This window comes from Ursus americanus, chromosome 3 (genome assembly GCF_024610735.1).
Source record: "Ursus americanus isolate L20-20 chromosome 3, mUrsAme1.1.p, whole genome shotgun sequence".
Classification (NCBI taxonomy): domain Eukaryota; kingdom Metazoa; phylum Chordata; class Mammalia; order Carnivora; family Ursidae; genus Ursus; species Ursus americanus.
In genome coordinates, this window is record NC_142129.1 from 94,017,823 (window position 1) to 94,039,508 (window position 21,686).

Here is a 21,686-nt window from a genome sequence, read left to right on the forward strand (position 1 = left end):
CGGTGTGGTCAGCACCCTGGGGCAGCAAGGCCCTGGCAGTGGAAAGGGCGTGCGGAGCGCAGGCATGGACACAGGCAGGGGGTGGGCTCTCGGCCGCTGAGCTGTACCCTTTGTTGAGGCTGTGGTGCCTGCCCTGGGGTCCTGGAGCCAGGGAACCCACTGGAGCCAGGGGCTTGGGTGGCGCTATGTTGTTGTCTTCTGGGGGGATTCTCCCCCTTCCTATCCTCTCCTGAGCCACAAGATTACTCGCCTGGAGAGTGTGCCCTTGCCCTTCCGAGTGTCTGAGGGCTGGTGGAGGATGGGCCTCCACTCTGCGGGCCCGAGCTGGCACCGGCCCCCCGCAAGCCCGTCCGGCATTCTCGGTACCGTCCTCCCTGGGCCGCACGGGCAGCCCCTTTGCAGGGGGACCGTGGTGGTGGCTCGGCCACTTCAGCTTGTGCACTGTGGGGGCTGCGCGAAGCCTTTGTGAATAACAACCTCCAACCCTTGCCGTTTCTGCCTGCAGCCTGGAATTGTGTCGCCGTTTAAACGAGTATTCCTAAAAGGTGAAAAGAGTAGAGATAAGAAAGCCCATGAGAAGGTGACAGAGCGGCGCCCCCTGCACACTGTGGCGCTGTCCCTGCCCGAGCGCGTGGAGCCCGACAGACTGCTGAGCGACTACATCGAGAAGGAGGTGAAGGTAAGTGTGGCCGTGGGATGCGCCGCCCGCTGTCCTGCCCGCGCCCGTGTGTTGGGTGACCGCCCACGCTCCACGTCCCTGTCTGCTGGCCCTGTTTCTGGCTCTTACTATGGGAGCGGCCACCTCCTTTCTCTCGAGGGCGGGTCTGTGTGTGTTCCGCGTGTTGTGGTCATGGCCGAGGGCGCGGGCCTCCCGAGCCCTGTGTGATCCTGTGTGCAGGCACTTGTGGAAGAGCGTGGCACGCCCAGCCCCCAAACATGCAGGAGTGAAAATGAACCAGGGAGAGGGGCTGTGGCCTTGAGGTCGTGGGGGGCACCAGGAGCCTGGTGCCTGTGCTTGGACAGGGTGCCGGGGAAGGTGGGTCAGCAGAGTTCACGGAGACAGCCAGCTACTGAGTCCTCTCAGAGCACGCAGAGCGGTCCAGCCTGACCTCCGGTCAGGGAGGGTGTGGGGCGGTTGGTGTCCTTGAAGGGGTTTCTGCCCTCACCTGGCCATCAGGTGACTGGGGAGGCTCAGGCGTGGGGACACTTGGCACAGAGGAGGGTTGGGGCGACCCTGAGTGAAGACGAAGACATGAAGCCAGCCTGTGTACGGAGTGGAGAGTCCCCCGCACCTCTCCCTGCCAAGCTTCCGGAACACTTGCACGGAGGCCTGTCCCACACGGGGTCCTGAGGGTGCTCTCAGGGGGAAACCGGGGTTACCGCCCACTGGCCTGAGCATAGCCACGTCTGGCGACGTGGCCCTTGCGCGTGGCTTCTGTCAGGGACAGCATGGATTCATACACGTCCAAGGAGATAGAGCGCACGACAAACACGAGAGGCAAGTGTGAATGTGGCCATAGCCACGCAGCAAACAGTGGGAAAATGTAACGCCCTTGGAGAGGTAAGAGCAAACACCGTGAACTCTGAAGTAAGAAGGCTCCGCTTCTAAATAAGGAGGTGCAGATGGGAGCCTTTGGAACGAGAGGTATGTCTTAAAACTTTCATGAGAGGGGTTGAACGGAAGTCAGGAAAGGCACCAGAAAGAATGACCAGAAGGTGAAGAGAGAGGAAATTAGTCAGCGGGAGACGGAAAGAGTAAAAGGAGATGGTAGGGTCGACCAGGGAGGCCCAGCAGGGGTGGAGGGGGAGAGGCGGCCTCCAGGCGGTAATTTGGGACCTGTCGCAGAGTTTGCCAGTGTGACCTCGCAGGACAAAGGGTCCCACCACGGTGACCAGGCTGACCCTGTTCTGAGGGAGCCACGGGAGGACGTGCTGCCTCCCAGCATGGGACACTCCTTGAAGGTGGAGACGCGGCTCCAGAGCCAGGGCTCCACCCAGAAAGGAGCCGGGAGGATTCCGGGCGCGACGGAAGAGCCCAGGCCCTGGTGAGACTCTGAGGACCAGGCCTGAGCACCTCTGGGAGAGGGGACAGGATGTTTTCTGTGTTTGGGGAGAGTCAGAGCCGTGCGTGAAGACCAGCGAGGTGCGGGGAAAGGTGGCCCCTATTAAACCCTGAAAGGTAAAAGTTGGGGATTTCTGCTTCCAGAAGGTGGGGTCCACGTGCCTCTCCCTGGGCCTCTTACTTCGCACAACTATAATCCTGGATGTTGCACATGCAGTGACCTCTGCAGGATGGATACAAGGCAGACCCTCAGGGACCTGGGGGCCCCAGGTGAGGCCCCGCTTCTCTTTGTCCTCGTGTATCCTAGGCGTGGGGTCGACGAGGCCAGCAACCCAGAAACACAAGCAGGTGCAGACAGATCCCAACAAAAGCCTCTCCATCTGGACAAAAGACCAGCAAAGGGGTGCCAGCCAAGGCCGAGTGGGGGCCAGCACCTGCCCCAGAGGAGGCCGGACCGGGAGCAGGGACTTCCGCTTCTGATGAACCTGGGGTATCCGTGGGGCCCTGGGGGAGCCAGAATGCCCGCCATGCCCCACAGGACAGAGGAGCCCCCTCGGCAGCGGCTGTGGGACCAGAGCACGCTTTCCGGCGTATGTGTGGTTGGAGTCGTGGCCCGGAGGGGCTGAGAAACTGTTCCAGGGAGTCCTGTCCAAATTGTCACTCATTTGGCCAAAGACAAACAGAGATTTAAGAAGCGGAGCGCACCGCAAGCAGGGCGAATCCGGAGCAGTTCACACCAACGTGTCACCGTGAAACTTGTCAGGAGCAGAGCCAGAAGGTCTGGAGAACAGTGAGGAGAGCACTTTATCCACGGGGAGATTGGGGTGCCGGCAGTGGCGGGGCCCGCCAGCATGCGCGCCTCAGGAGCCCCCACCGCAGCGCGTCTAGCGGGCCAGCACGGCTGGCTTGGATCACTCTGCGACGACTAAGGACACTCAGGCTCTTGTCTGGCCTCTCCCGGCGGAAGAGGCCTGCCTGCTCTCACTGGAAGATTCCCTCACTTGATCAGGGAACGGATGCCGGTGCTGCATAGTCTCTCCTGGAAAGAGAAGGGGTGAACTTACTCCGAAGGGGTGCAGGGCTGGCTCGGGATTCCAAGAGGGAGTCCATCGCATCGACAGGCCAGGGTAGAAATCTCACGGGATCCTATCAGTTGATGCAGAAGAAACATCCAACACCCACTCATGAGGAAAACCCAGAAGAACAGGGTGTGTGTATGAGCCACGGTATACGTCCAAAGTGGGCACCAAGCTTAAAAACGAAATACCATTTACAGTTACTTCAGAAAGACTGAGGTGCAAATGGAACCAGACGTGTACGGGATTTGCTGAGAGCTCACAGTAGGGGCGCAGGGAAGCACAGATCTGCATGTCGGGGACCTGCCGTGTTGGCGGGTAGGGGACTCAGCCCTGTCAGCGTGTCACGTATCCCCAGACCCATGCGCCGCTTATCAAAATCCCAGCGAGGGGATTTTTTTTGTAGATCCGAAGAGGACTCTAAATGTATACGGAAAAGCAGAAGCAGCAGAGTCGCTGAGACGGTTTTGAAAGAGAAGAGCAAACGAGAGGAGCCAGGCTGACTGCTGTCATGCGGTATCAGCAGAGGGACCCGCACGGAGGTCAGCGGGACGGGGTCGAGAGCCTGAAACAGACCCGCACTGACGTGCCCCGCTGGATTTAGACGAAGGTACAAACGCAGCGATAACGGGAAGGACGGTCTTCTCAGCACGGTGCTGGAGCTGCTGGGCACCCGCAGAGAAAAACGTGGACCTCACCCCACTCTCCACCCCCATATGTGCAAAAAATTCACCTGGGACAGGCTGGAGCTGGCTGAGAAGCTGCGGGCAGGACAGGCGAACCCATTCCTGGGGTATGTGTCTGTCCTCACCAGGAAAGAGTTTCCCTTTTGGAGGCTGACCAGCCACCCAGAGCCTGGTTGGCCCCTCGCGGAACGGTGCCGTATGGGGGCCTCGGAGTCTGCCACCAGGACAGGGACTGTTGTGCATTGACTTGTCCCCAGCGAGGTGAGCCCAGCTTGGCCTCCGCCTTCTGTCAGCTGAGCGTAGGCTGAGCTAAGGGGAGGCCCCGTGCTTCTCTACTGGGGTCTCGTGGCTCGGGGGTAGGACCATGACTCTGCTTCGCTCCATCCTGGATGGTGGATGGGAATGGCTCCTGGCGGCTTTGGAGGGGAAGGTGTTTGTCCCGTGAGCTCACCCTCTCTCGCAAAGAATCCGTCTAGCTCCCTTGTGCAGGCCACGGCCACGGCTACGGCCCACCAGTTCTGCAGAGCCAGGCTGGGTATGAGGTGGAGCCCGCCGTCCCCACGCCATGTAACTCTTGGAGGGCAGCTCGCATCTCTGCTTTGGCCACTGGCAGTGACATCATTGTTGCTTTGGAACTGTGGCCAGGGGCAGCAGCGGGATGAGCGTCAGGGGCGCCACGTGGCCTTTTGTATGTCAGTAGCTCCCGCATTCTGGAGACTGCTAAGTACACCTGCTCCTATGACACAGGGGATGTGGGTCTGGATGCCGAGGGCACCGTGTGCACATCTGGGCCTGGTCCCTGAGCCTCCGGCCCGGCAGGTCCCCTGGCCGTCCGGGTCCTGGGGTGCTGGCATCATCTCTAAACTGTGAAGGATTTCCTGGTCCCCAGGGTACGGTTGCTCAAGGGAGAGACTAATCCCTCCGGGAGAGCTGGGGGCGTCTCTGCAGCGGGAGCTGTGGGTACATTCTCCTGGGGCTCCGGCTCTCCTTCAGCCACGTTTCTGGGTCTGGAACCGGCGTCAGGGATCGCGCCTTTGTGCCCGAGCCGTGCACTTGGTGGCGTCCTTGTGTGTGTGCATTAGGTGGCGTCCTGGGCTCCTGTGCTGTGGGAGCCGGCTCCGTGGCCCCCGCAGGCCACGCCCCACTGCCTCTCCACGCACTCCTGCGGTTCCTGCAGGTCAGCGCCACTGCCTGTCATTGCTCCCTGGGGTCCTCCTGTCCCCTCGCTCCGGGGTGCCCCGTTCTGTGAGCGTCTCCTGCCGTCAGCTGTACCTCCTCAGAGCTGCTCATCCTCCAGAGTGGGGTGTCTTCCCGGCCCTCCCAAGGAGCAGGGGGAGCAGCAGCGTCTTACATGGGGGACCCCATCCAGCAAGCCCACCTCTGAGCCCTTTCAAACCTTCACCCACGGTTTGCCAGGGCTGCTGTGTGTGTGTGTGTGTGTGTGTGTGTGTGTGTGCGTGTGGTGAATGTGGTGAATGTGGTGTCGTCTGTCTTCCAACAAGTGGGGATGGGCCACTTGTGCAGGCCCGGCGCGTTGAGAAGTCGTGCACCCGCCCTGGTGTCCCTGCCCCGTGGGAAAGTCCTGCCCTTCCTTCCATCAGGCCCCGCTCTGCTGCGGGGATCTTGGCGACCGAGGCCAGTGGTGGGTGGATGTTGTCGAGAGGCCACCCTGGGGTCGGTATAGAAACAGACTTCTGTTGTGTCCCGTCAGCAGTGATTTTTGGAAGCACCTTCTATATTTGGAGCCGGAGCGTGAGCTCGCTAGCACGCCTCTGCGCCGGCTGTGGTCCCTGTAAGGCTGCAGGAGGGCAGCGGGGTGAGGGGTGCCCAGAACGGTCTGGTGGTCGCATCTTCCACCTCGCCGATGCCGGGACCATTGACAGGTGTGACTGCTAGTCACGGGTCCCCTCGGGGCCTCTCACGCTTCATCACGTTCACCCCTCTGTAGCTGTGCCCTTGTGCTGTGATTCGTTGGTCGGGCCGGCGCCCCATGCCGTTGCCCCCACGGTGGGTGTGGGCCAGCCGCAGCTGACCTTGTAAGGGCGCAGGGCGTCGATTAGGGGACCTTTCAGCATGATGGGACGTGTGTGGTAAGCCCTGTCCAGGAGGCACACCTTGTCCCATCTGGAATTGTAACAAGGATGACAGCTGCAATGTTCTGTTAATGAAAATGTTGTTTTGCCAAGAATTATGTTGCAGTGAAGCAAATCTCAAATGAATGGCGGCTCCCCGTTCTATGAAGAAAGTAGAATCTGCCTGGAGATGTGCTAGCTGGGTTTGAAGCACAGCGGCGCTAAGAGAAAGGGAGGAGACGGGTGACGTCATCCCCCCCAGGCCACGTGGCGGGGGCAGGCCCTGTGCAGCCCTGTGCACACACAGCAGGACACTGTCATTTCAGCAAAGCACTGAAGCTGAGAGTGACGGTTCATGGACAGGATCGTGCTGCTTAGGATATAAAAAGTTGTTAGCAAATGAAATTATTGAGTAAAGAGTAAAACTAAAAAGATAATTTTTATTGTGGTAAACTACATCACAGGGGCGCCTGGGTGGCTCAGTTGGTTAAGCATCTGCTTTTAGCTCAGGTCATGATCTCAGGGTCCTGGGATCGAGCCCTGCATCAGGCTCCTTGCTCAGCGGGAGTCTGCTTCTCCCTCTCCCTCTGCCCCTCCCCCCAGCTTGTGTGGTCTCACTCTGTCAAATGAATAAATAAAATCTTAAAAAAAAAAAAAATATATATATATATATATATTTGACAAAATTGGTCATTTTAACCCATTTTAACCACGTTTAAGTGTGCGGTTCAGTGGCATTAAGTACGCTCACGTTGCTCTGCGGCCACCACCACCATCCATGTCTGGAACGTTCTCATCTCCCCAAACTGAAGTTCTGTCCCCATGAAACACCAGCTCCCTGTCCCATCCCCTGGTTTCAAATACCGGCTCCCACTGGTCGATTGTCATCCCACTCTATTGATTATGGTCTTTGATGCACAAATTTTTTAAAAGATTTTATTTATTTGAGAGAGAGAGAGTGAGAGAGAGAGCACAAGCCGGCGGGGGGGAGGCAGAGGGAGAAACAGACTCCCTGCTGAGCAGAGAGCCCAACGTGGGGCTTGATCCCAGGACCCTGAGATCACGATCAGCTGAAGGCAGATGCCTAACCAACTGAGCCACCCAGGCACCCCTAAGAAATTTAATTTCTTTAAAAATTTTTTAAATTTAATTTTGTCTATTTTTATTTATTTATTTATTTACTTACTTACTTATTATTAACATATAATGTATTTGTTCAGGGGTGCAGGTCTGTGATTCATCAGTCTTACACAATTCACAGCACTTGCCATAGCACATACCCTCCCCAGTGTCCATCACCCAGCCACCCCATCCCTCCCAGCCCTCTCCCCTCCAGCAACCCTCAGTTTGTTTCCTGAGATTAAGAGTCTCTTATGGTTTGTCTCCCTCTCTGGTTTCATCTTGTTTCATTTTTTCCTCTCTTGCCCTATGATCCTCTGCCTTGTTTCTCAAATTCCACATATCAGTGAGATCATATGATAATTGTCTTTCTCTGATTGACTTATTTTGCTTAGCATAATACCCTCTAATTCCATCCATGTTGTTACAAATGGCAAGATTTCATTTTTTTTGATGGCTGCGTAATATTCCATTGTATATATATACCACATCTTCTTTATTCATATGTCGATGGACAGCTGGGCTCTTTCCATAGTTTGGCTGTTGTGGACATTGCTGCTATAAACATTGGGGTGCAGGTGCCCCTTCGGATCACTACATTTGTATGTTTGGGGTAAATACCCAGTAGGATGCACGAATGTTTTTAATTTTGATGAGTTCCAATTTATCTGTTTGTTTTTTTTTAATTGCCTGTGCTTTTGGTGTTGTAACCAAGAAATCATTACCAAATCCAATGTCATGAAGCTGTTTCTCTGTTTTCTTCTAAGACTCTTAGAGCTTTAGGTCTTACATTTAGGTGTTTGATCCATTTGAATTAATTTTTGTATATGGTGTGAGGTAAGGGACCAACTTCTTTCTTCTCTGTGTGGAACTCTAGTTTTCCCAGCATCATTTGTTGAAAAGACTGTCCTTTCCCTATCGATGGTCTTTGCTGCCTTGTCAAAAATGAACTGACTGTGTTTGTGAGGGTTTCTTTCTGGACTGTGTTCTATTCCATCAGTCTGTATGTCTGTCCTTATGCCAGTACCACACTGTTCGGTTATTATAGCTTTGTAGTAAGTTTTGAAATCAGGAATTGTGAGAATAGGTGAATTTAATACTGATCAATGTAAACAAGCTTCTGTGTTTTTTTTACATGAGCACAGAAGAAGCGGATGGAAAGGCATTGGCCAGCTGCAGCTCCGTGGAAACGTTCTGGACTGTTTACTGATGAGAAGCTAAGTACGAGCCAGTGGTTCCATGTGCTGCTTATTTATTCTCAAACTGCTCTTTCAGAGAGACATTCCCAGCCCTAGAGAGGGTGGGGAAACCAGTGCACAGTTTAGCTTTATCCTTTCTTCCTAGCCCCCAGTTTAGAGAAGATGAAATATAAAACTTCTGAGAATGAGTGTGTGTCTCCCTACAGAGCTGCCCAGCACCCATGGACAGTTGTTGAAAGCAGCTTTCCTGAAGTTTCGGCCCCTTGACTGGTACCTGCCACTGTGTTCTGGGTGTACTTCAGCCAGCTCCTTCTCTGTGTGAGCGGGTGATTGCCTGGCGCAGCCTTGGGCAGACCAACTTGGGCCACTGTGTTTACCTTACTTGCACTTGGGAATCCCCAGAGTGACCTGCCTGGTTCCTCAGTTGGAGAGGGCATCTGCAAATAAACACAGTCAGATTTCTTCCTTCCCAATCTGTACCTTCTTTTTTCCCTTTTCTTGTCTCATTGCATTAGCTAGGACTTGCAGTACAGTGTCGAAAAGCAGTGGTGAGAGGGAGTATCCTTGTGTTACTCCCGGTCTTAAGCAGTCTTCAGGCATCTCACTGTTAATTAGGACGTTAGCTGCAGGTTTTTGTACATGTTCTGTGTCAATGTAGGAAGTTTCTCTCTATTCCTCGTTCGATGAGGGTTTTTGTCATGAATGGGTGTTGGATGTTGTCAGATGCATTTTCTGCATTTGTTGATCGGATCGTATGATTTTTCTTCTTGAGAGTGTTGATGTGTGAGGGATTACATTAATTTTTTTTAAAGATTTTATTTATTTATTCGACAGAGATAGAGACAGCCCGCGAGAGAGGGGACACAAGCAGGGGGAGTGGGAGAGGAAGAAGCAGGCTCCCAGCGGAGGAGCCTGATGTGGGGCTCGATCCCATAACGCTGGGATCACGCCCTGAGCTGAAGGCAGACGCTTAACTGCTGTGCCACCCAGGCGCCCCAGGATTACATTAATTTATTTCTGAATTTTGAATCAGCCTTGCCTCCCTGGGGTAAACACAACTTGGTCATTGTGTATATTTATTATCTTTGTATAATTTATATAAATTATATAATCTATATAAATATCTTTATACCTTGTTGGATTAGATTTGCTAATATTTTGTTGAGGATTTTTACATTTATGTTTATGAGAAATATCGATCTGTAGTTTTTCCTTTCTTGTAGTATCTTTGATTTTGATATTAGGGTCGTGCTACCTCATAGAATGGGTTAGGGTGTTTTCTCTGTTTTTATTTCCTAGAAGAGATTATAGAGAATTGGTATCATTTCTTCTTCTTCTTCTTCTTTTTTTTTTAAAGATTTTATTTATTTATTTGACAGAGAGAGACAGCCAGCGAGAGAGGGAACACAAGCAGGGGGAGTGGGAGAGGAAGAAGCAGGCTCCCAGCGGAGGAGCCTGATGTGGGGCTCGATCCCAGAATGCCGGGATCACGCCTTGAGCCGAAGGCAGACGCTTAACGACTGAGCCACCCAGGCGCCCCTGGTATCATTTCTTCTTTTAGCGTGTGGTGGAATTCACCCGTGAGCCTGTCTGGGCCTGGTGCTTTCTGTTTTAGAAGGTTATTAATTATTAATTCAGTTTCTTTAATAGATCATACGCCTATTCAGATTATCCATTTCTTTTTATGTGAATTTCGATAGTTGTGTCTTTCCTTTTTTTTTTTAAGGTTTTTTTCTTTTTTTCTGATTTTTTACTCATGAAAGCAACCTTCTGATATGGATTTTTAAAAAGACTTTATTTATTTATTCAGGCTCCCTTTTGAACAGGGAGTCCAATGCAGGTCTTGATCCGAGGATCCCTGGGATCATGACCCGAGCCGAAGGCAGACGGCCAACTGACTGAGCCACCGAGGCGCCCCTAAAGATTTTATTTATTTATTTGGCAGAGAGAGCGAGAGGGCACAAGCAGGAGGAACAGTAGAGGGAGAGGGATAAGCATGCTCCCCGCCGAGCAAGGTCCAATGCGGGACTCAATACGAGGACTCTGGGATCATGACCTGAGCCAAAGGCAGACGCTTAACCATCTAAGCCACCCAGGTGCCCCGATAGTTGTGTCTTTCAAAGAATTCCATTGTGATTTGAGAGCATACTGTGTATGGTTTCTAGTCTTTTAAATTTGTTAAGGTGTGTTTTATGGCCCAGAATTTGCTGCTTCTTGACGAATGTTCGTGTGAGCTCATGAAGAATGTGTGTTCTGCAGCTCTTGGATAAGTAGTCTATGGTTACCAATTATATTCTGTAGGTTGAGGGTGTTGAGTTCACCTGTGTCCTCACTGATTTTCTGCCTGCTGGGTTTGCCCATTTCCGTTAGAGAAGAGTGTCTTGAAGTCTCCAGTTGCAATTGTGGATTCATTTATTTCTCCTTGCAGTTTTGTCAGTCTTTGCCTTATGTATTTTGATGCTCTGTTGTTAGGTACATACATGTGAAGGATTGTCACATATTTAGAGAACTGTTTTCATTACATAAGATCCCTCTTTGAAGTGGGTTTCCTGTAGGCAACATGTAGTTAGGTCTTGAATTAAAAAAAAAATTTTTTTTAGGGCGCCTGGCTGGCTCAGTTGGTAGAGTGTGTGACTCTCGATCTCAGGGTTGTGAGTTCGAGCCCCATGTGGGGTGTAGAGATTACTTAAATAAAACTTAAAATTTTTTTAAATAAAAAAATTAAAATTAGGGGCGCCTGGGTGGCACAGCGGTTAAGCGTTTGCCTTTGGCTCAGGGCGTGATCCCAGCGTTATGGGATCGAGCCCCACATCAGGCTTCTCTGCTAGGAGCCTGCTTCTTCCTCTCCCAGTCCCCCTGCTTGTGTTCCCTCTCTCGCTGGCTGTCTCTATCTCTGTTGAATAAATAAATAAAATCTTAAAAAAAAATAATTAAAATTAAAAAAACATCTTTAGTAAGCTCTGTGCCCAACACGGGGCTCGAACTCACAACCCTGAGATTAAGAGCGTTATGCGCACTCTAGTGCTCTCTCTCTCTCTCAAATAAATAAATAAATAGATCTTAAAATCCCTCAAATTTTCTTTGTCAGAGAAAGTTTTTATTTCTCCTTTGCTTAAAGGACTGGTTTACTGGATACAGAATTGCAAGTTGGTGGGTTTCTGTCTACACTTCAGTGTTTCATTCCTCTCGTTTGCCTAGTTTCTGAAGAAAAGTCCGATATCATTCTTTTTTTCTTAAGTATTTTTATTTATTTTTGAGAGAGAGAGAGAGAGAGCGAGTATGAGCGGGGGGAGGGGCAGAGAGAGAGGAAGGCTCCCCAATGAGCAGAGTGCCCGATGTGGGACTCGATCCCAGGACCCTGGGATCATGGCCTGAGCTGAAGGCAGACGCTTAACCAACTGAGCCGACCAGCTGTCCTCGTTCTTTTTTTTTTTTTTTTTAAGATTTATTTAGGGGCGCCTGGGTGGCTCAGTTGGTTAAGCGACTTCCCTTCAGCTCAGGTCATGATCCCAGGGTCCTGGGATCAAGTCCCACATCGGGCTTCCCCTGCTCTGTGGGGAGCCTGCTTCTTCTCTCCCTCTGCCTGCCACTCCCCCTGCTTGTGCTCTTTTTCTCTGTCAAATAAACATATAAATAAAATCTTTTTTAAAAAAGATTTATTTATTTACTTTTAGAGAGTGAGTGAGCGAGCTTGTGTGAGCAGGGGGGAGGGGCAGAGGGAGAGGGAAAGAGAATCTTACGAGGGGCTCCACACTGGGTGTGGAGCCTGATGCGGGGCTCTATCCTATGACCCTGAGATCATGACCCGAGCCGAAACCAAGAGCGGCCGCTCAACCACCTGAGCCCCCCAGGCGCCCCAGTCTGATATCTTTCTTATCCTTGTTCTTCTGGGGGTAAGGTGCTTTTGTCTTGTGGCTTACCTCAGGGTTTTCTCTGTGATTGTTTACAGTTTGCCTATGAAATGCTAGGTGCTGGGCTGCTTCTGTCTTTATTCCCTTTCTTCTTTTCTCCCTGTGTGTCCTGCTTGGTACTGAGTCCCTGGATCTGTGGTCTCGCGTCTGTGTTAGTGCTTCTCCCCGTCATCCCACCACACGCACGGCACAACTTTTTGAATTTTCTGACCGTTTTTGGATATTCTGTTCCATCTTCTTCATGCTTTTTCCTCTTTGTTTTCCAGTTTGGGGAGTTTCTGTTGACATATCTTGATATATCTGCACGCCCGCTGACCCCTCCCTTGGCCATGTCCAGCCTACAGATGTGTCCATCGACAGCACCTGTCACTCTCCGTTTCTGTTACGGTGGTTTTGATTGTTGGCATTTCCCATCGGTCCGTGTTCAGCATCTCTGTCTCTCTGCTTACATCACCCATGAAGCACGATGTCCACTTCTTTTGTTGGAGCCCTTAGCACATTAATCCCACTGCTTTACATATAAATTTTATTTTTTTAAAAGATTTTATTTGTTTGACAGAGAGAGAAAGAGAGTACAAGCAGGGGGAATGGGAGGCAGAGGGAGAGGGAGAAGCATGCTCCCCGCGGAGCCGGGAGCCGGATGCGGGGCTCAGTCCCAGGACCCCAAGATCATGACCTGAGTCGAAGCCAGATGGGCCTGCCTAACCGACTGAGCCACGCAGGCACCGCAGTCGCACTGCTTTAAACTCTGGGGCTGGCGGCCCCTGAGAACAGCCCTGCTGCGTCCGCGTCTGGTTCTGGTGCTTGCTCTGTCTGTTCAGATGGTGTTTTCGCATTCGGCGTGCCTTTCGTCAGCTGGACGTGACGTATGGGGTAACAGGAATGGCGGGGGATGGGCCTTCCGCGGGAGGCCGTGTGCTTATCCGGCTGGAGGATGCCATGTGGGGAGGGGTGCACTCTCCATCCTGTGGTCAGTGTGTCTCGGTCCTCCAGTGACCCATGCCCCTGGACTGGACGGCCACGCGTGCTTCTCACTCGGTTCCCCCTTCAGGCTAGAGCTGAGTATTTCCATCCCTGCCGGAACTAATTCTCCTTGAGGAAGGGCCCCCGTTACGGGTAACAGTCCTCACAGTGCGGTACAGCGGGAAGTGTGGGCGCATCTCCTGAGCCAGTAGAGACTGCTTCAAGAATTCAGAGCACACTTCCTAGCGGAGGCCCCCTGCCCGGAGCCAGGCCAGCAGGCCTGGTGGCAGAAGACGGAGGCCAAGCCATGTCCTCTGTGTGTCCATGATGGTCTGGGCTGATCTTCCCTTTCTCATGGCAGCTTCTCTCCACACTTTCTTGCAGTACTTAGGTCAGTTAACGTCCATACCAGGATACCTGAATCCTTCCAGTAGGACCGAAATCCTGCATTTCATAGACAATGCAAAGGTAACTCCATCCTTCTGACCCTGACCTCTGACCCCTGGCCTGTAACACCCCCTAACCCTAACCTCTGACCCTTAGTCTGCTCCAGCTCCTAACTCGGACCTCTGACCTTTGTACTCTGATGCCAGCTCTTGGTCTTCTGACACTGGGCCTTCACGGCTGGGAGGGATGACCCCGTCCCATCATGTCATGGGTGTGCTTGGCTCTTGGGCCGTAAAGACTGATACTGTCTGAACATGAGCTTTATTCTCTAGGCTTTGCTCCTTATGGTTTTGGGCTGCTTTCAGAATTCACATTTTCCAGATATGCACAGCGCACAGCACAGGTGTGAATAAAAGCAGCTGCAGAAGCAGCAGGGCTCCCGGGGGCCGCGGCCGGGCCTGCGTTTCTGATGTGCTGCGGTCCCTTCCAGAGAGCCCACCAGCTCCCCGGACACTTGACCCAGGAGCACGACGCTGTGATTAGCCTGTCTGCCTACAACGTCAAGCTGGCCTGGCGGGACGGGGAGGACACCATCCTCAGGGTCCCCATCCACGACATCGCTGCCGTGTCCTACGTGCGGGATGACGCCTCACACCTGGTGGTCCTGAAGACAGGTATGGACCTGGGGGCCGGCGTCAGGGGTCCTTGGCAGGAGCAGCCCACATCGTTGTCCTCAGGAGCGAATCTGGGAATTTAGTGGAGCTCTGGACACAGTTTCTCCAGCACCGGGTCAGCTGCCGCCCGAGAGTGGGCCTTCGCTCAGCCCCACCAACACGTGGGCCTTGCCTTTGGCCACAGGCTTCCCAGAGTTGGGTACAAAGAGGAGACCAGACCATCGCGGAGCTCTTGGTCCAAGAGACGTTCTGAGCATGTCCTTGTAAGGGAGTCAGGAGGAATCTTAAACCAGGCCCCGACCCCAGCCCCCTGCACCCCTCCCCTGGGGTTGGGAGCCCAGTGTTGCCTACTGTGCTCTCCAGATGAGCTGCCCCCCGGGTCCCACAGCCTCTGCCTGGTACCAGGTCACTGAGACACAGGAGAGACGTCACGCCCCTCCGGGTGGGGTTCTGAGCTTGGCGCTGGAGTATCGCTCTTGTCCTGGGCTCCTTTGGGCGTTCTGGGGCGGGATAGCGTCCTGAAGCCATTCATTTCCAAAGGGCCCGTGGCAGTGCAGAGGGAAAGTTGTTTTTCTACCTGAGGTCGGCAGTTCATGGCAGATCCGAGAGATTTTCTTAAGAGCCAGGGCCCTGGTGAGCCTCCTCGCATGACCCCTTGAGCTTGGGGGGCTCTTGTGGCACAAATCCGGTAGGGATGCTGCAGGCCCACCCCCACCCCTGTGTGCTCTGCCTATCCCTCATTTCCCTTTGGTAAACGTCTACTGTTGAATAATGGGCATTACTTCAGTTTGAACCACACAGAGCTGCTCATATGTAACTGTTGTAATTTACAAAAATGGCTCAAACTAGCAGAAAGCCTGGGACATGGATTACCTGGTGTACCCTCCACCCCCAACGGTGAGGGGGACCCTGTTCTCCCACTTCACAGATGGAGTAGGAGAGCACAGAGGTTGAGTGACTGGCGGGGGGCCCAGTGGGGCGGTGGCGGGACCGGCCGGCCCGGGAAGTGGCTTCGTCAGGGCTCCTGCCACCGCCACCGCTGCCGCAGTGACCGCCTGTTCCCCTCCTGGGGGCGGACGGTTCCGCAGGAGGCCCAGGGTCTGAGCCATGGGAAGACCGACCTCTCACCAGCGCCTGCAGGCGAGGAAGCGGGTGGGCGGGGAGCTGGGCCCCCCTGGTTTGTTGTGTGGCGGGACATGTGTCCGCGTTGATCGTTAGAACGAATCGGCTAAGAATGGGGGAACAGATTTTTTACGAGGGAGAGAATGAGCTCCGTAGGAGATCCTTTGCAAAATGAGACGAAACCGGGATCCACAGCTTTGAGAGCTTTTGAGTTAAAGGGAGAGAAGGAATCCCTGTGTCCTGGGCGTCTTCCTCATGCAGCGAAGTTCTGAGACCATGAGCCTGCACGCCCCGGTGGCCCCGGCGTGCTGTGTATGAGATCATGCGCGTAGCGGTCCTCAGCACGCTGGCAATGATGGCTACTGTTCATTGAGTGCCTACCATGTGCAGACACACACGTGTGCCTCTGCGGGTCCAGGCTACGCCAGTGCCTGCGGCAGTGCAGGGTGGGGTGGGTGTGCGGGGTCGGGTCTGGCTGCAGGGGCTCCATGTGGCGGGCATGTCTTGGGGGGGTGGGTGACCAGATGTCCGGGCACACCGGGGCGGAGCAGACTGTGCAGACATCTCGTGGAGGGTGCTTCCATGGGTGTAGGAGGACAGATGGGGGATCTGAAGCCGGAGCTGTGGGGACAGCCAGTGGGATGCTGCTGGGGGCCAGACGGGGGCTTTGCAGACACAGCCCACCCTCACTGTGTATGGCTTTGCAGCCCCGCACCCTGCTTCCTCGAAAACAGCCGCGGAGCTACTTAAGATGTTCTAGGACCCACGGTAAAAGAAGTAAAAGGAAGCGAGTGAAATCAGTGTTCCTAATGTATTTTATTCAGCCCTTCATATCATAGTAATACAGCGGCCGTGCATGACCAGTATGACCGTTATTAACGAGATGTCCCCCGTCTTCCTTGTACTTCCCCTGAGACCCTGTGTGGAGTTTACACTCTGCCCACGGCACCGTGTGGACTTGCCACATTTCGCATGCTCAGTGCCTGTGGCCCATGGCCGCCGTGGGGCAATGCAGTCCTGGGGTCTGACGGTGGCGTTCATGGGGCTCATGGGGTGCTGCACCCCGGGTCCGGAAGGCACACCTGTCCGAGTGTGGCTTCTGCCTGGTGCCCGGCTCCCAGCCACATCTGAGGCTTCAGGTACTCTGCATGCTGAGATGGGCTGGTCCGGAGATACCCCAGCACCCCCCATCATCGGGGGGAATGGGAGGCTTCACTTCCAATTCCTGCTTCCTGGTCTGCTGAGCCGATGTGCTCATGCTTCCCAGGGCGGGGGCCTCCCTCCCTGCCGTGGGCAGGCTGGGAGAGACCTCGTGCGTCTGTGTCCTGGGACCTTTGTCTGAGGAGGTGGTGTGCGGAGTGTTAGAAACGTGGGCTGGGGTCCACATCCCCTCGTAGACTCTGCCCCTCTCACACCCTTGGGCCCCATACCTCAGTGTCCCCATCTGTCAAGATTGAGTTCATGCCCGTGGTTCCTGTGAGTGGAACTCTGGGAATGCCATGGTGTGTAGACCAAAAGCAGCTGAATATAGGCCATTTCAGGTCTCAGCCCAAGATACTAGCATCATCTGTGGTAGGGACGTTAGAGGGTCCTGTAGGGTGGTGGTTCTCAGCGAGCAGTGGCCAGAGTGGCCGCGGAGGAATGTGAGATTGGGGGCAGCTTAGCTGAGAAGATGGGGGAGGGGGCACGCCTGGGGCAGGCCTGTCCCTTACCTGAGCCAGGTCGGGGCTGTCTGGAGCCGGCTGTCAAGCTCCCACACCTGCCCTAACCTGCTGCGCTGTTGACTTCTCAGCCCAGGACCCTGGCATCTCCCCCAGCCAGAGTCTGTGTGCAGAAAGTTCCAGAGGCCTCACCGCAGTCTCCCTGTCAGAGAGCGGAGTGGGGCCTGTGGAGGCCTGCTGTCTGGTAGTCCTGGCCGCAGAGAGCAAGGTGAGCAGAGGGTGGCACCTGGGTCCGCGGCACCTGTCTTGCCCACGACCTGTCTAGGCTCCTCCCACCTCCCCAACCCAGGCCCCTCCCACACCCTGATCCAGGCTCCTCCTGTATTCCCAGCCCTGGCCCCTCCCATATTCCCAGCCCAGGCCGCTCCCACAGCCTCGCCCAGGCCCTGCTCTGGCCCCTGCCCTGCTCACTAAGTCTGGTGCCTTCAGTCTGTGTTCCTTCTCTTCCAGGGCCCTCACCCTTTCCCCAGTGCTGATGGGGTGATGGTCTTCTGCACCCCAAGCTGTGCCCTGGGAGTGGCGAGTTAGGGCTTGGGGCCCCCTCAGCTTTCTGAGGGCTGCCAGCTTCTGGGAGCTCTTTGGTCTCCTTGTGTGTAGTTTGGGTCTTTGAGACCGTAGGAGGGACCCCCTGCCTCGGGGACCCTTTGATCAGGGCGCCTCCTTGGTGCTGGCTACCTTCTAGCTGGGCAGTTCTTGCTTGTGGGGCTGCCTCCCTGGCCTGTTGCCACCGCAGGCCCCTCTGGTCACTGCCCCTTGTCCGGGGGCAGAACCACCCCAGAGGAGACCCTGCCTTGACAGCACGGGTGTGAAGCCGTGTCCCGTGCTGGGAATGCCGTCCGCCAGCCTTGGGGCAGCAGCGGCGGCAGGGTGTTGGTGGGCCAGGTCGGGGGAACAGGAGGGCTGGCAGCTGACAGACACATCTGGCCCCCTTGGGCCCAGAGAACCTTCTGGATGTGGGCTGGTCTCCTTGTGGCCCTGTCAGCCGGTGGGGGGCCAGGGCCCTTGGTCCTGGTGCAGGCTGGGCATCAGAGGAGCCAGGTGGCCGGCAAGCTGCCCAGGAAGGTCCAGCTTTGTCCCCACGGCAGGTCGCTGCGGAGGAGCTGTGCTCTCTGCTGGGGCAGGTCTTCCAGATCGTGTACACGGAGTCCACCATCGATTTTCTGGACAGAGCCATATTCGATGGGGCCTCGACACCCACCCACCACCTGTCCCTTCACAGCGGTACGTGAGCGTGGGCGGACAGTGATGCTGTTGTCCCTGTCCCCACGGCATCGCGCCAGTGCCTCGTTCCCAGATCCACGTCCCCCACCTCGGCGAGCCTGGTGGCTTCCTGCACCACGCTGGGGGCCAGGGAATGCTTTCTCAGCTGAAGTCCCTTCACCTGCCTCAGAACAGAGGGTGGGGGCTGGAGGGGGTGTGTGGGGGGAGGAACCCCTGGACCTCACAGCTCTTGGGCGGGGGGCTTCTTCCCGGACGGAGGCTGGGGGGGCACTTGGAAGCCACCCCCTTTGTATCTGCTTAGCATTTTCGGGGAGCATTTTTAGGAGGCATCTGTAGCCCCGTGTTCCACGCGCCAGGAGCGCCCCTTGCTCCTCGCACACCTCCCCGACTCCGCACTTCTCACCTGCCTCTCTCAGATCTCACCAGCTGTGCAGAATGGTGTCCGTGTCCCTCACAGTCTGTGTCACACGGACTTTAGGTCACCTGTCCGGTGTTTCCCGAGTAGCTGCTGAGTCCCGGGCTCTTTGCTGGTGCGAGGGGCTCAGGCATGCCGGGGTCCCGCCTCCATACGCGCACGGAGCCCACCGGGTCCAGGCTGGGGGTCAGCCATGCCTCTGACTGTGGCTTCTGCCCTCGGCCGGCCCTGTGAGGGAGGGCAAGCTGTCCGACCTCGTCTAAAGGGGGCAGAGGAAACAAAGTAACCCAGGCTCTAGGACACCGGGCAGGCGGCGGCCCCAAGTAGCGCTTGTCTTTCCTTGGCCCTCCGGGAGCGTTCTTCAGCCTCCCATTTGCTGCGACCCCTGAAGCCCAGAGCATCGCGCTCAGGCCCACACCTGCGACAGGTGGTGCCTGTCAAAACCCCCCAGGAGGAGCCCGTCTGGGTGCTGCCTGAGGCTTGTCCCCCAAGGGCCTGCCGGTTCCCCCCCGCCAGGGCACACGTGTCGTGGGGTGCTGGGCCCCGGGACTCAGTGCCCCCTCCCCACGTAACCGGGAGCCTCTATGTTCTGCACCCTGTACAGACGACTCTTCCACCAAGGTGGACGTGAAGGAACCGTATGAGACGGAAACCAGCACTTTGTGAGTACCCGCCCCTCCCCCTGCCCGCCGCCCCCGCGGCCCCCGCTGGGCGTCTCTGGCCGGAAGTGCGCGTCTGCGGGGTGGGGGGGGGGCTGGGGGCACGGTGCAAGGTGGAGGCCGGAGGCCGGGAGCCACGTGCCCACGGCTCCTGTCCTTGCAGTTCCTTCCCCGAGTGTGCGCACGCAGGCGGCGTCTCGCCCTTGTCCTTCTGTATGCCGACGGCGCCCCACGCCAAGACGGTCAGTGAGAGCGAGCTGAGCGCCACCGCCACGGAGCTGCTGCAGGACTACATGCTGACGGTGCGCGCCGGCCAGGCCTGAGCTGGAGCGATGGGTGGGGAGGGGGCGCCAGCGGCGTTTGGGGGCGGGCTGCTCAGCGGACTCCCCGGCCCTCACGTGGTTCCGTGCATGCGCGTGCCCCGCAGGGGCGCATTCTGCCCTGAGCTCCTTGCGGCGCGCTCCGTGGGGGCACCGGGTGGGCTCGCGGGGTCGCAGTGGGCTCCGCAGTGGCGCTCACCACCCCCACCCCTGCCCCGCTGTGGGCAGCTGCGCACCAAGCTGTCCTCCCAGGAGATCCAGCAGTTCGCCGCGCTGCTGCACGACTACCGCGACGGGGCGTCGGTGCACGAGTTCTGCATCAACCTGCGGCAGCTGTACGGGGACAGCCGCAAGTTCCTGCTGCTCGGTGAGTCCCGTGGGGGTGCGGCCGCAGCGTAGGGGAGCTCTTCCCAGTGACTGGCCGGCTCTGCCCTGGGGAGCCAGACTGAGGGGAAGCCAGGAGCAGCGCACCGCGGAGTGGGGGCCAGGGGTGGGGCTCCTGGGGGGGTGGCACTCCAGTGTGTTTTGGTGGGTTGACCAGGAGTTTGGTGGGTGGAGAAGTGGACCCCGTTTCCTGGTAGAAGGACCAGCCTTTGCCGAGACACTGGCCCTGAGAGCTGGGTGGGCAGGGTGGTCGGGGCTCTGCACACCTGCCGGCACCGTCGGGGATGACGGCATGGTTGTGTCTCCCACATGCTGACCCTAGAAAACTCGCTGGCGGCTGGTGGAGGCTCCTGGGCGCTGCCCCCCACCATCCAAGAGGGGTGGATTATACCTTTGTCAGCAGCCACCGAAGGGCTCTCCACTCTGGGGGATGTAGGGCCGGAGGCCTGGCCTGCTGTGTCCAGTCTGAGCTCTTGCTGACCCTGTGGCCTCCCTCCAGGGGTCGGAGGCCCCAGCCCCGTGTTCCTTTCTGGTTTATTCCCCACCAAACGGGGTGGTGCCCCTAGGGGTCAGCATGCTCCCTCTGTTCTGCACCTGGAGGCCTGAGGGTGGGCTTCCTCCAGGCCCAAGGGAGGGAGATGGGGCCAGCCACCTGCTGCAGGGCCGTGACCTGCTTGGGCCCGTGGTGCCCATCGGACTGGGCCGGACACAGGGCGGGCAGGGTGGGCAGGGTCGTTCTCCCCGCTGGAGGCCTGGCGTCAGACACACCCTGTGTCCACAGGTCTGCGGCCCTTCATCCCGGAGAAGGACAGCCAGCACTTCGAGAACTTCCTCGAGACCATAGGGGTGAAGGACGGCCGAGGCATCATCACTGACAGCTTTGGCCGGTACCGGAGAGCCCTGAGCTCCACCTCCACCGGCACCGGAAACAGGGCCACGGGCAGCTCTGATGACCAGTCCGCGCCCTCGGAAGGGGACGAGTGGGACCGCATGATTTCGGACATCAGCAACGACATCGAGGCTCTGGGCTGCAGCATGGACCGGGACTCGGCCTGACGGCACCGGGAGGGACCCGCTGGTGCGCCCTCTACTGTGAAGGACCGGCCCCGGGGCGCCGGTGCCCGTGGCCTGCTCCACGAGGGGTCCTGGGGGGTCCTTTCGGTTTTGCACACGACGTTCCTGTCGAAACTCTCAGAGACCTTCAAAGAAGTTTACTGCGATGTGAATAATTCATTTCTGGTCCCAGCATGCTTCTGGTCTCGCGGTGTGGGAGCTGGGCCCACAAGTCCAGGCTGGGCGCTGTGGCCTGGGGGCCGGCTGCCCTTCGGTGCTCGTCGCAGCAAACTGGGAGGATAGGATTGGGGCTTTTGCTTCATGGACATGGGGTGGGCAGCAGGGGGCCTAGGCGCTGGTGTGAGTGTCAGGCCCTCGCTGTTGGGAGCGGGATCCTGGTTCCCGAGGACCTGCTCTCTGTCCCCTCACCCGAGTCCCCCAATCTTTGGTCTCACTGCTACCACAGGTGGTCTCCACTGCAAACCTGTACCCCTCACCTCCCCACCAAAGCACGCCCTGCCCCCCCCCCCAGAGCGTGTCATCTTGGAGCCCAGGGTCCCGATCTCCAGGGGGGGTCACAGGGGGGCACTGTGTTCTAGGTCGTTCCTGGGCTGGGCCCCTCCTCTGCCCTTGGCACGTGGG

General features: G+C 56.5%; 1 protein-coding gene across 6 annotated transcripts in view; it reads left to right on the forward strand.

Moving 5' to 3' along the window:
* CCM2 (CCM2 scaffold protein) overlaps positions 1-21,224 on the forward strand; it is a 48,860-nt gene extending 27,636 nt beyond the window's left edge. For 4 of the 6 annotated variants that reach the window (XM_045793568.2, XM_045793570.2, XM_087861231.1 and 1 more), the window contains 9 exons: positions 506-679; positions 13,473-13,556; positions 13,966-14,149; positions 17,064-17,200; positions 18,078-18,213; positions 19,233-19,290; positions 19,451-19,589; positions 19,836-19,974; positions 20,773-21,224. In XM_045793568.2, coding sequence (XP_045649524.1) covers positions 506-679; positions 13,473-13,556; positions 13,966-14,149; positions 17,064-17,200; positions 18,078-18,213; positions 19,233-19,290; positions 19,451-19,589; positions 19,836-19,974; positions 20,773-21,047 — 1,326 coding nt within the window. In that variant the 3' untranslated portion in view covers positions 21,048-21,224. The remainder of the gene's footprint in view (positions 1-505; positions 680-13,472; positions 13,557-13,965; positions 14,150-17,063; positions 17,201-18,077; positions 18,214-19,232; positions 19,291-19,450; positions 19,590-19,835; positions 19,975-20,772) is intronic. The other 2 variants (XM_045793572.2, XM_087861232.1) reach the window with 1 other exon arrangement.
* Positions 21,225-21,686: the final 462 nt, after the last annotated feature.